General features: G+C 38.7%; 1 protein-coding gene across 1 annotated transcript; it reads right to left on the reverse strand.

Moving 5' to 3' along the window:
- Positions 1–495: 495 nt before the first annotated feature.
- PM20D2 (peptidase M20 domain containing 2) lies at positions 496–14,775 on the reverse strand (the record flags this gene model as incomplete). The annotated part of the gene is made up of 7 exons (XM_010137182.1): positions 496–695; positions 1,500–1,607; positions 5,701–5,836; positions 7,672–7,826; positions 10,771–10,913; positions 14,531–14,679; positions 14,764–14,775. Coding segments are annotated over 7 exons (903 nt in total), but the record flags the coding sequence as incomplete, so codon positions are not given.
- Positions 14,776–14,778: the final 3 nt, after the last annotated feature.

The following is a 14,778-nucleotide window of genomic DNA, read 5'->3' on the forward strand; positions in this document are numbered from 1 at the left end:
TAGCAGCTACTATTGTCAAAACCATTCAAAACGTACAACCTTCTCTCCAGTTAAACCAGCTCGAGTTAAGCCTATCTTGTCCCAAGAAAAAGTCACTGGTCAGAGAGAAACACATCATAGATCAGATTCAGCCTATGATCACTGAGTGAACTACTTATTTTACAACAAAAATTTCCATCTAAGTGACATGTTTCCCCTACTGCGACTATCACCTCAGCAATACATAGAAGATCATGGACCAGGGGTCTAGACACTATAACTAGTGTCTACGCTGCAACTTAAAGACAAGCTATTTGAGATCTCTCGCCGAAATTCATCACCATATTGAACACCACAAACATTACAGCTAGACAAAATTTCACATTTTTGAAAGTAATGACACAATTTGCTTCTCTGAAAGTTGGAAAAAAAATTCAATCATTTTTTCACCTATGTGTTTATCCAGCCCCTTCTGGTATTTAAAAACAGCATCTGAGAGGCTAAACTAAATTAAGTTTAGCGTGATCCACATGCTTCGATGCCAACACCAGATTCTTTGTTAGGTTCTGCAGTATTTATCCGCCCTTCTTTTAGCTTCACCTGTCTAAAGTCTTCTCTGACTTCTTCTAGCAGATCTGGTTTGAAAATGACATCCAGTGCTGTCATTGCCAAAGCTTTTGCTGTGCGCAAAGCATAGAACTGAGCATTCTGTGACCCTGCAGAAAAAGAGAAATTTTGGGTTAGATAATTAGTATCAGATACAAAACACTGCATAAGGCATATTCTATAAAATAAGATCTTGACATTCCAATTGCAAGAACAGTTTCTTAAAAATCTACTCACACAAAGTATGCCTGTATTTTCTGATACCTCAAAACAAACATTCACGTACTAGTATTTAACTTTCTGCTACTAATGTAAACAACTAAGACTGAAAACAGGAAAGCAAGTATTCACACTTTCCTTTTCAGAAAACGTGGAGTTTTGTACAGTTAACGCCACTACATTTCCAGAGTATTATGCTTTCCAAGTAAAAATACTTCTATCTTTTGGCTCATGTTTAGAAACTCTTCTGAATATGCTGCTAGGGATAATCCTTATTTCTACTGTCTAGATGATATACTAAGTCAGGCTTTTTTTTTTTTTGAGGAGTGGTCACCCTTCCCATATACATTTAACTCCAAACACAAAAACAGAAATTCAACATTTTGTCAGCTTTTTTCTGCCACTCTATGTTAACTGTTTCAGGGTCTGTATTCAGCTCAGATCCCACCCTGCTTGCAGAAAACAATTCCATTTCTATATTGGGATTCACATGCAGCCACTTTCAGATCTAACACTTAACACTTTTATACATTTCCTACACAGTAGCTTTGCGTATTGTAGAAGTGTGTGAAAGCTTTAATCCTCTGTAATTTGAAATAGTTATAATTTCTAGATTTGCTGTAGTGATAAGTCAGCAACAAGTCCCTACAACGCATGAGAGTTCCAAACCTCTAACCCTTTTCACTTCCACTCACCTGCAGCTTCTGTGTACTGCTCAGTATGATTCAATGCATCAGAGCCAATATAAAAATAAGGATGAAGCCCCGGGACCACAAATGTAACATTTCCAAAGTCCGTGGAACCTAGAAACAGCATAGAAATTTTCTTACTGGAGCAAGTGTTGAAGAGTTTTGAATGCTGTAAGAAAATGTATGATAGATATTACCTCCAGCCCGTATCTAAAATGGAATAGCCTTTGCCCCAAATACTAAAATAAAAGCATTTCTAATGAGTCATTATCCATGAAAAAACCTCCCATCACCAAGGTGGTTTCCCTAACTAGCCACCTTCAGATGCTGCTCTCCAATGGCTTCTGGTCAATCAGTTACTGGACTGCAAATATGTATCACCATGTTCCTATTCCATTTACTGTGAATTTTTTTATCAAGCAACTCCTGATAGTAAGCTGTCCATTCAGAAACAATTAAAGCTGCAAACCTTCGTGTTTCAGGCAGTCCAGCTTTCTTCCTGCTACAGCCCTTAGAACCAGCCCCACAATTCCTGCGCGCACCAGCATGCACATATTCAACATCAGGTAGCGGTCTCTGAAGTAGGAGCAACCTATGATGTTTCTTTTGTACCTGACTAGCACTTTCAGTATGTTAGCTAGTGACAAGTACCTCTCTCACAGTACTGCCTTATCTATTTAATGATACCATCCAGAGGTAGTAGATCCTTCATAGGAAATCATCCAAAAGTCCACAACTACTTCCTGAGTGCTTTTTTTAACAAGCAATCCACTCAGTATTTGTTAAAATGACATTTAGAAGCTGAAGAAATCAACTTATCAGTTACTGTGAAATTCACATACTATAAGAAACATTACTTTGTGGCAGGGAGAAAACAGGTATGACCAACTAGGATCTGAATTAACTGTTTTCAGAGCAGAGCTGCAAGAATTTTTTTTCTTTAGCAACAGCATACAAAATGACTGTTCTGAAAATTTAAAATTATTCTTAAGACATCAGGTAGCCTCCATATCATGATACTTTATGGCAAGAAGATATTGCTAATCTCTTATGACTTAGCAATTAAATGACTGAAGAATACAGGTATTACTTGGAAGCATGTAGTTATTAAAAGTGAGCCCACGTTGCCTACATTATGTAATCAAAGAGGACAAGACTAGCTTGATATTTGCTCCGCCTGCAAACAAATGGAAGAAGCAAAGCTTGTCCAAAACCACAATCTCCCATAAATACAGTATGCATTTGAAGAAAAATCCAACTTCTCGGCACAGAAGTTTTTAATTTTCAGTAGTCTTCACTACTGATCCATTCTGTGGTCAGTCTGGAAAGACAAACGGGAAGTCTACAAGTTCTGCCTACTCTACACTAAACCAAGAGTTCTAGACTTGACTTACTCCTCACACACAAACTGCTGGAAAGATGGTGTTAGCCTTTTTCCCTGTTCTCACTCAGCAAATCAAGTATTAGAAATTTCAGTGCATCCCAGCTCTTGGATGTGTAATTACACTTAAATTTATATCCATATCCAATTTACTGCCAGTTCACAAGTTATTTTTGCTGAATGTGAAGGATTTAAACTTGGCATTTTCTAGTAAGATAGAGAGCTTACTAAGCCAAAATCCAGGCAGCTTTTAACAAAAATGTGACAGTCAAATCTTCCCCCATCAGGAAAAATCCTGCACCCTTTAGTGGTAATTAACCTAGTGGCATGTTTAAAACATCAGGTGTTCCAATGGTTTCCTCACAAATATCTGTAACCGCATGCTTGCTAGAGATGTACAGATCAGGATTCCTTCTAGAAGCATAAATAATGGCACAGTTATCAATGCAATATACAGACTGGTGCACTACCATCAATGGAAAAGTACTAGTAGCTCCAGCCTCTCAAAAATTTATCCCAAAGCTGACACTGAAGTCTCTTCAAGTCACTGAACATGTAATGCAAGTCAGTATTACCACCAACATGGAGGGGAAAACATAAGATTCCAGGAAGCATTTATACACAGCCCCAAGCTTCAAAAGTGGTATTTTCAAAACATAATGTCTCCTTCTTAGGACCATCTATATCAGGGCACAGGAAGCCAATGAACCCCACGAACGCTAAAAACAAAGTTCTCACAAGTGTGGGTGCCTCAACCAAGGCATGTGACCTAAGCCATCTGCTTTGGGAGGTTATCAATGTCCTGTAGCAGAGCTATCCTACCAGCAGAAGGAGCAACAGATCATGGCACCTGGTCAAAGCTACATCAGATTCACACTATTTCACATCATCCTGGCTGTGTGCCAAACGAGGGGAGTGTGCACAAGGCACACACAAGGTGGTGTGATTTGATGGACTAAAGGAATTCTTCATAACGCTTAGCTGCCTAAAGCGATACCTGTAAGCAGACCGATACTAATACCCATGTAGAGGTGGCAGCGAGTACGCTCATCTGTTAACGACTTTTCTGCTGCACAGACATGGAGAAGCAACTGAGCTATCTTCCTTCCCTTTCAACAGAAGAAACTGATATCCTAAAAGAAAACATTGAAAACCATATGAAAACTAAACAGAAAGAGGTCTTGGAAAAAGATGAGACAAAACACTCAACCCCCCAGAAAAGGGTAGCATACAAAATTCCACTCCTTTGCTTCTGGAGACTGTGCTTTGTTATCACTCCTGAATACCCACTGCAAAAATTCAGAGGACAAGCTGTGGAAAGAAAATTCAGTAAAACCTACTGCAGTGAGAGATAAAAATGCAATTGCTCAAGCACATTTTGACATTACAAGCAATTTCAGGACAGGCACATGAGGAGTTTCAGTTTAAGCAAGGTAATGGTTAATGTTTAGCATATTATGTAACTTAAATATGAAAGCACTATTACCACGAGGTTGATTCGAAGTCCTCTGAACCAGCAAGATCACCAGCATTCATGACCTTCACTCTTAATAGAATGGTTTGAAGGAAGCAACTAGCAGAGCTCCAGAAAGTTTCACTACAGTAAACACTCTAAGTAAGGTTCCCCAGCCCCTTTCTCTTAGTTGAAATGAACAAAGTAATTGTACCACACTGAAGACAAAGAGATCTGCCTTTAGTTATAATTTGTTCTCAAACCCCAGACAATGAACCAATTGGAGAAAATATGCTACTGCTGCCTTAATCTGGAAGGGAAGTAAGAGAAAAACAACTAGAATATCATTAGGTACGCTGTTTCCCCGACCCCACAAAAGAGTTTGGAGAACTCTGTCCCCAATGCCAAGATCTAAACTGACAAAGATAATCTGCATTTAATATAGAGAAGATTAGTACCACAATCAAACTAATTAGAATAGCAACTTTTTGCTGAGAACACTCTTCTAAACAAAGAAAAACTGTTAACACGAGCGGTATAAAACCTTTATATATGCAGTTATGATCTGTAATGAAGGCTATAAAGTATCAGCATCAGTTAAGACTTGTACAGAGCTTCTGCAGGAATATTCTGAAAAAAAGAAACTTGTTAAGGGTAATAAGAAACCCAGCTAAGCATTCAAGAATTCACATTCCTATTACTACAGTTCTGAGAGACCAGGAGAGTTACATAGTTCAAGACATAGTTGAGACCCAGGAGCGAATGCCTACTGGAACGGCATGGAAAACTAATCTGTTGAATTTGTGAACTAAAATTAGAAGCATAGAATTACCTGTTAATGGAAGGAAGTTTACATTAGAGTTACTGAGATGCTTAAACTTCCACTTAAACTACTCAAAACCTCCCTCTAAAATATTAGTTAGATGCTAGTAATTTTTTTTTCCTATGTAAGCCTGGAAAATACTATTAAAGGCTCCTAAAGACTAAGTCTCATCTCCATTCGTAGCAAACCAGGATTCTGTATTTCGAAGCAACAGAACAAGCTGCAAGTCATTACAATCCTCATGTTCTCAATAAGACTATTCTTAGCTTTCCATCCTTCCATTCTGCCCCCCAAACCAACTGTTTCTTACTTGAAATATATTATCTGAAAATGATTACTGCTTTTCATATCTGTCAGGAAAATTTCTCAGCTTCTACAACAAATACAGAAACACAGGCCAGAGGTATGATCCTTTTGGAGTTTCAACTTTCTACATTGCCTTTTACTTCTGACCTAACTATGTCTAACCTAGTTCTAGCCCATTATTTTACACGCTTAAGAGCTGATCAACCTAAGCATAAGTCATAACGAAAAACACAGATGGAGTTACCTGACAAACCATTCAAGATACAATCTTCTGATATAAATTCTATTCCAAGCTCCTTTCCATTCTCCTTGTAAACTTTCTGCAGACTCTTATTTGGAAGCACATTGTAGTAATCATTTTCACCACCTTTTATTTCCACCTAGACAAAAAAGCCAAATGATTAGAATCTTCTCCATCTTAAGCTGGTTTAATGTAAGCAATTTAAAGTCCAGAAAAATTAAGTACATACCCGTACTTCCAAGCCCATGTCAAAACAGAGCTAAGTGCTAAGTTTCTTTCAAAAATACAACATCCTGTCAAACATCACCCTTGATCAAAACACAGCTGGTGTTTTCAGGCTTACACTAGATAGATAAATTTCAGAAGAATGGATTTCATGGATAGCATCTCCAAAAATAGGAAACATTTTCTCTAAGTGTCTAATGATTTTCACTGCAGGTACTATTAAGCTACACAGAAATCAGTTTAGGCTTTCACCAAATCCTATTTCACTATTGTTTAGAACAGTCCCAATAACTACAGTACCAGTCATGAAATGACTTTACACAGGCAAAGAGTTTGAAAATAAATGTAAAAAAAACATACCAATGTCAAATTTCAGAGATCTTAACTTCCATTCTGCATAAAGCGTGCTTTCTGCTAGCTAGAGGGGCCATAGCTGAGTAAGAGAGAAGCAGCAATACAACCAGGGAGCTATAATTTTTTAAATGTCACTGAGATAGAGGGATGCTCCAGCTCACTGAAAAAAGAGCTAAAGGTCACATCATCCTGAACAGCCAAGAAGAGGATCCTGGAAATGAGGATAGGACAGTCTGACCAATCCAAAGTTCCCAGGGGGATTATAGAGTAAATAAATCCTCCTGAGATACAGGTCCAGGCATATGCATCACAAGATTGTGAACATCCAGCATACATTCATGGAAGGGCAGACAGTGCGTGACTAAGCTTAGCTTTTCATGACGATGTCTGGCTCAGAGGACACAAGACATGCAAGCTCAAGTGTTACAATCGGTGGCACAAAAATCTAAATTGTTGCCTGCTACTTGTAGCATTCATCTGCAATCAATACTGGTGCCATTACTGTTTTAATGTCTTTATTGATGCAGATGGACAACTGCTGTATGACCACATCTGGCACACTGTTCAGTTTTTTGGGCCTCAAATCACTACTGGAGCTAGTCCAGGGGAAGGCCACCGAGATGATTAAGGTGCTGGAGAACATGACATATAATAAAAGGCTGAAGGAACTTGATTTGTTGAGACTTCAGAAAAGAAGTTTGGGGGAGATGTTATTGATGTCTACAGTTATCAGACAGGGAGGGTACAGAGAAGACAGAACCAGACTTCTCAGAGATGCCCAGGGATATGATGAGAGGCAACAAAGGAAATTCCTATTAGATGCAACAGAATCACAGAACTGTGAAGTTGAAAAGCACCTCTGGAGGTCCTCTTGTCCAATGACCCTGCTCAAGATGGTCATCAAGAGCTGGTTGCCCAGGACCATATCAAGACGGATCCTGAGTATCTCCAAGGATGGAAACGCCACAGTCTCTCCAGGCAGCCTGTTCCAGTGCTCAATCATCACAGAATAAACATGAGGGGAAAAAACACTGTTCACCATGAGGTGGGTAAACTTGTTGAGAATGGCTGTAGAATTTCATCCTTGAAGATACTCATAAAACCACGTGGCACCAAACAATCCGCTCTAACTGGTCCTGCTTTGAACAGAGGGTTAGACTAGATAACCTCTGGAGGTCTCTCCCAACCTATATTCTTCCGTGGTTCTCTGACATTCTGTTTATAAACCAAATCTTTCTTTCAGAACAAAGCAACAGAATAACACACAGTATCATAGAAGTTTAGATTTATTTCAGCTCAACACCATGCAGACTACTGCTCTAAGCCTTGAATTCCTATTCTGGCCTACGTTATCTCCAGCATAACAGAAACACAAGACCATCAACACATTCTTACTTTGCATCCTGTGGCCAGCGCTGCAGATCTGAAGCAGTTCTCAACCTTCTCTGTCAGAACAGAAAGATCTTTCATTGAAGGGGCACGCAAGTAAAACTCTAGTTCAGTGTAAGAAGGAATGATGTTAGGTTTCACACCACCATTTTTTATTACACCTGCAGAAATGCAAAAGTCATGTTACCAGTGTTAAACACAACAGCATCTTTGGCCCTGTTGTGAAGGGCTGAACTCCTTGCTCAAGAACTAAACATATAAGTGAAAAACAACAAAACATCAGCTGAGCATGAAATACAAAGAATGTTAAAAATACAGTATGTGGACAGAGTTTCTTCATCACATCAGATTAAGTGGAACATGTACATTTTTTTTCAGCACAACTTCATTGCATTCTTTGGTTAGAGATCTGTTACAAACCTATAGACAAGCCAAACTACCATCTGTAATTAACCCCCTGAAACACAATGCATCACAGTCAAAAGAGATTGGCTGCCATTGAAAGAATAAGTTGTTATATAGGCTACTTTGGATTCCAACATTTAAAGGTTTCCTCAGCTACAATATTTCCAACTTATTTTGCCAGCTTGGAAAGAAATTTAGTAACTTGCATTTCTCAGCTATACTGGAATCATGTGTATGTTGAAGTGCACAGAAAGTTCATTAGATTCCTCATACTAATTCTTTAGAAATATTGGAATGTATAATGTATGTAGTTTTATTCGAGTGAAGTTTGAGTTGGAAATGTTTCTTCAAGGAAATGTGTGACAACTACTCAGTTTTCAACTATGGCATGTGAGGCATTACTATAAAAGACCATAATATTTAGGTATTTCAACACGAAAACATTGTGGGCCTCAGTTCTACGTTAGACTTACATGCATTAACAGCAAGTGCTTTTAACAGCCCCTTTGTTTCCCTGGCCTCCTACCCTCAATTTACACAAGTGGAATAAGATTTGCTTTCTGTAGAATCTGAGAAATTATCCAGCTTAAATGGAAATACTGCACAAAGTTACTGATATGTGTCCCTGGAGCCTGAAAAAACAACTTTACCAGGATACAGATGAGCAAATCTTTACTTTTGAGCAGTAAAGCTATTAATACCTCAAACTCTCCCTCAAGCAAAATCTTTCCAGTCTCAACTACAGTCAAAGTAGTCCGTAACAAAAGGAACAGCTCAGATGCAGGAGAGACATCACAGGAAAGGAACCAGCAAGTCAGCAGTAAATAATTACAGAAATTTGCATGACACATACCCATAACAGATTTGCCTAAAACCAGTAGCTTAATGAGTAAAACTTTTCTTGTCCAGTACATTAGTAAATGGAATTGGATAGAGTGTAAGAACATGTCTACACTTAAATTTGAAAGCAACTGCCATACAGACTGGACAGCAGATCTAGCTTAAAAGCAGGCTCCTGCACACTATTAGTAGCACCCAGTTCGCCCTTCTAGATGGAAAGTTTTTTTGTTTGGTTTTTTTTTTTTACACAACCTGTTCAATACAACTTTTTGAACAGAAAAAAGTATTTATATTCCTAATTTTCAAGGGGTCAACACTTACTCCTGTCATAAACAGGGAAGAAAGAGAACTTATCAAATATCAAACTCAAATGTTTACACAAAACACTGTTTAGAAATTCTAGACTTCAAGTAATGGAAATTATTTTTGTTAGTGAGTTAACACTACGATTTTTAGCATCGTTTAAGTCGGCCACTGCTGTTAATGGAAGTCCACAACACAAGATCTCAAACACAATGTTGTAAAGATTTTGAATGTCATTCTGGCTGCTTATACTTTCCCAAAGGTATTTTAAATGTTTCCAGTTTGAAAAGCAGGTTTATGACAACGGTTATATCAACACAGTAATTTAAGTTTTGCTGTGGTTCAGGAAGTGTTACCTCTAGGGGGCTTGTTTAGATACTTGATTTTTTGCCTATGTTCCCCATGTAGCCTTTAGAAACTACGAAGAAAGTAGTATTTAGGCTTAGATTCAATAGAAGACTTAAACCTGCAACACACGAGTTTCAGACACCAAAACTCAAAATTTTAAGTGCCTTGTTTCCTACAGAGCAATAGGACAGAGAAGATTTGCCCACTGTCAGAAATTCATTTGGGTACGCTGCATAGCAGAACTGCAAACACTAGGTTAGGGCTTCCAGACCCCATCCAGATATCCTGGAGAGAAAGAGACACATGTATTAAACAGCACAAAGAGCCAAGACGTGTAACAATTAGCTCAGAACTTCTGGAGGCATTCTAAGCTCATAACAAGTATTCCAAATAAACACTTGCACATTCAGAAGTCCTGTAGCAATGGCAAAGTTTCTTAATTTCAAACTGGAAAAAGTTGAGTGTAATAAGGAAGAACTGGTTTTATAGCTAAAGGGCAACTTCCATCTCAACTTCTGAAACTTTCTCCCTGTACAAAAAGAAATGGTTGATATTGAAGGCGTACGAGTCAAGCTCAATGGTTAACACATCTTACTGCAAAATGACCCTTTTACTCCAAGGTCTACTAGATATTAAATATTAAAATCCAGTGAACATCTAGTTGATTTGGCTTCTAACCAGAACTATAGGCTTCTGCCATCACTTGTCTTTTGTACGTCAGCAAACAAATGTCAGCCACACTAAACCACTACAGCTTTCCAATAAACACCATCTAATCAACGGAATGTCTACTACAAAAATCATGCAGTAAGTAAAACTTTATTTTTCAGAAGCATTTAATATTGCACCTCTGCAAAAAAGTGTACATTAACCTAAAGGAATTCAACACCTGTACCAAAATAAACTTAGCATCTTTTTTCCTTCTGAACTGCAACTTGTGGTGCAAAGGCTTAAAATCCGTGTACCTAGGTACCAGTATCCTCTTTCGAATCTGACCTATAAGCCTATTTATAGCAGTTAGTCCCAGACACTAACATGATTTTTCAAGATTACAGACAAGCTATTTAATGGTGCTATTTCATAGCATTTGAAGTGACTATACTAACTGAGTGCAATAATGCAATATTTTGAATTGTGGGATTCTGTAAGTTAGTATTTCAGCAGCCTGAACTCTCATTAAATCTAATGTCCAGCAAGTGAAAATCTCACCATGAACTCTCCAGGTCGGTTTCATCTGTTGTCTTAAAACAGACAGATTGTTGTATGCAAGAACAGCGGCATCTAATGCATTAACTCCTTCCCAAGGATAAGCAGCAGCATGAGAAGCTTTTCCATAGTATTTCACAGTCACACTAGGAAATAAAAGGCATTGCTTATTTGTTTTTCATTCACTGAAAAAATCTTTAAAAGAAAAAGTTCTTTATGTTTAGATAAATACCTGTTATTTTTGTGCAACAGAAGACAAACCAAAAGAATTACCTGGCACTACACTGTTGCAGAGTTGAACTAAAATCTTTGAGCGCAGGAAGATGCTGAACAATTTCTAGAAAACCAATGAAATGGAACAATACAAGAGCCAATCAGGCAAAAGAGTTACTGGTAACACACCATTATACACCCTTTTCCTGAGAAGTACAGGCTTCACATACTAAATTTATCCACGCTTCTTTTTACTGTCAGACAGTTCTATTAAATTATAATTAAAGTCACAAACATCCTTCTCAGAGGATAACAAACCCTTTTGTCTGATAAAAAATTAGAAGTTATCTTAATTCTTGTCAAACTTAAAGTGTGTACAGTATATAAGACAGCAAAAGCACATTAATTAGATCACACACAACCTGCGTCTGAATTACAAAAGTCAAGTTTTAAAATTGGAATAGAGGCACAGCCTAGTGTAAAATATACATTACTGTGCTATAGCAAGGATGTTCTTTTCCCTGCACACCTCAAACACAGTGGTGGAAAGGCTTGCAACAAGAAATCTTGTGTAAAGGTATCCAACTCTGTAGATGTCAAAATACTGCACCTAAACATATCCACTAAGAATTCACACTTTGCTTCATCTGAGGGACATCCATTAATTTATTTTGTAAGGCTGATATATTTCAAATGATATAAAAAACTCCTTACACAAGAGGCAAATATTAAAACCCAACAACTACTTAAGTTATTACTACTTATCAAAACCAAAAATTTTATTTTTTTACCAATAGTAGAGATTTTAACTAAATCTGTTTGGACTCAGTCATTGACATAAAAAAATTCTTCAAGCTCAAAGAGCTCTCCCTGTCCTGAGACACATATCCTGTCTCTTACCCAGCTGGGACCAGCCTAACTTCTTCCTCTGTATTGTACAAATGCCAGCTTAGCCACTTATCCTGAACTGACCCCTCATGCTCTGAACTACACCACAGCTGTAAGTTGATACCAGCTGTAACTTAAAAACTGGATAGCAAATGAGGGGAACAATGGAGTGTAGCATTGTAGCAGAAAACCTCTCCTGCTGCTGTCTGCAATCCAATTTAAGAATGCCCTTTTGCATCCTCCCTCATCCTTCAAGATGACCATACATTCTGTGAAGTATGAATTTTATTAAAATTTATTATCATTCTGAAATCAAGATAAGAAAACTTATCCACTAACATCCCAAGCATTAGACTGCAAACCCTCAAATCAGCTCAAAGGTGGTAGAACAGATTCCCAGATATTCTCTGAAAAAGGAAGGCCAAGTAAAGCAGAAAGTCATGCTGCAGTATTTTTTTTTCCAGAACACATACTACTTTTTTAAAAAAGTTCTTTCAGCATTCCTTTTCTTGTACTTCTATTGCTACAGAAAGGTCACATACCCTCTGGAAAAAAAAACCAACAGTTTTTGGTGAATAACACCAAAGCCAGTATAAGAATATCATCAGAAGAACGTGGATCCTGTTTGACCAACAACAAAAAAGCTGATTAAACAAAGAATAAATAAGAAGCGGCAAATTTTGGCATGTATTCACCACAGTTATCTCAATACGTTAATTTTAATTCAGGCACAACCCAGCTTCCAGGGGTTGCAGATAATGCAATACCAGCAATTTAGCAATCACCAGTCCTTAAATTCCTTGGAAACAACCAAGACCAATTACGAATTATCAAAACAGTCTTTGTACCTCTGGAATCTCATATTTACATAAATCATAAATGCAGTATTTCAAGCTTTTGGATGTATTGAGTTGTTTCACTCGGTACTTCAATTCCATGCCTCTCCCACATTTGAGGTTTAAAGGCTGTTTGGGACTTGCATCCCACAGCAGACAATCACCTCTGAAGGGAGGCTTCCAAATCTTACTGTATCAAACTCAAAAAGCTATAGTGCAAGAGCTCAAATGCACAGAAAGATAGAACTGTCAATGAAAACTGCATCTTGAAGATTTAAAACATAGTCTTAAGGTTGAGCAACCAAAAAGGCAAGCTGGGGTAACTCCTGAAGGAGATTACAATAACCAGTTCAGACTCTTTAGAAACACAATGATTGAATATAGCAGAGAGCTAGCTAAATAAGGAAGACTAGGTGTTGCTAACCTTGTCTGTTTCACCATAAAACTTAGCAGTTACAGAAGGAAACTATCCACCAGGAACAGTACTGATCAAGCACAGTGCTGGAAGGTGGCACAACCAAGGTGAAAACAGCTCTCAGTACATTGAGTCAGAAATGGCTGGAAAATCAGTTATTTAAATACTACAGAATTTAGTCAGAGACAACCAAACGTAACACTTAGAAAAAGATATTGCACTGGAGGAAGGTTACTAGTGGAATAAAGGCAAGACCCGGTGGTCAAGAATCATTAGTAATGTGACAAAAACTGTAATAATGAAACCTGCTGATAGACAACTGCTTGAACACTATGAAAACAGAAGAGGTTATATAATATCAAAAGAAGAACGGCATGGCCTCGCAGACTGGCAGAGAAAGAACAGAATGAAGCTCAGAAACATTTTAAAAGATCATGTACTTACAGACTAAGCATTGTCTAAGAGTTGATGGCTTGAAAATGACTGAAGAGGAAGTCCCAAACATACCCACTGTCTCCAAAATGGTAAGGAGACATCATGGTCCCAGCATCAGCTGAGTAAGGTTTAAGGAGATCGCACCTCATCCACCCTGTACAATTCTGGTTATGCACATCCAGCCCCGAGTACTTCAAGACAAGTCGATTCACTCAAAGTACAAACAAACAAGTGCTGTCACTGAGGAGTAGGGCTAATCAAAAGAAGCCACTGCATATTTTCTATAGGTATATGGCTAGCTGGCAAAAAACCAAGTAGCTGAGTGAGGGTTGAACTACTGTCTATGCTTATATGGCGGTGTGTAACCATGAAGGAATGCCAAGGAGTACTTTGAATAAAAAAGGCTGATGTTCGAGTTTATAGATATAAAATGGCCATGATTAAATTTAGACTGAAAATTAATAAGGAACCAAACAGCAGGCAGGCTCAGCTGGCTGGCTCTTTCCAAAGTGTCAGAGAAAACCTGGAACATTTTCAAAACTGACTAAAGTAAAACGTACTTTGAGTACTGAGGACTACATGACTGGGTGTCCAGGAAAGTAAGGAACTACAATCCATGAGAGTCCCTCCAGTTGCATGTATTTTTTTTTTGACAGATAGGATAATCACATCCATGTTTTAAAAGGAATGGCTAGAAACATCAGAAGAAAGAGTGGATTTCAGGGACTCATGCCAGATTTTCTCAGAGCAGTCAGGGATCTTTAACACCAAGCAGAACACTGCACTTGGGAAGAATGGCTCAGAGTGTCCAGAAGAGCAACCGGGCTGCTTAGCTGGCTACAAATACTCAGTCTGAAAGGCACCTTCAAGGCCTTCGGCCCTAAGTTAAATCCTTTCCAAAGCAGCTCCCCTACTTTGGGAGAGGAGACAAGGCTAATAACCATCCAACCCTTTCCACCTGGACCTGCTCACTCACTCGTGCTCGGCCACATCGGGCAGGTAAGCTGCGTTTTCTTGCGATGGGTGTGCCATAAAAACCACATCCAGGCCATCAAACGCTCCAGCGTTTATCAGGTCTATTTTGCCACCTCCTTGCTCTTCCGCAGGCGTCCCCAGCACCGAGATCTGCAGCATAAACGCAGAGAGTCAGGGGCCGAGCGGCGCGCAGGGGCCGAGCGGCACCGCCTGCGCCCTCGGGGGGGCTCTCACCTGGACGGCGACGGG

The sequence above is a fragment of the Buceros rhinoceros genome, unplaced genomic scaffold (genome assembly GCF_000710305.1).
Source record: "Buceros rhinoceros silvestris isolate BGI_N320 unplaced genomic scaffold, ASM71030v1 scaffold15735, whole genome shotgun sequence".
Taxonomy (NCBI): domain Eukaryota; kingdom Metazoa; phylum Chordata; class Aves; order Bucerotiformes; family Bucerotidae; genus Buceros; species Buceros rhinoceros.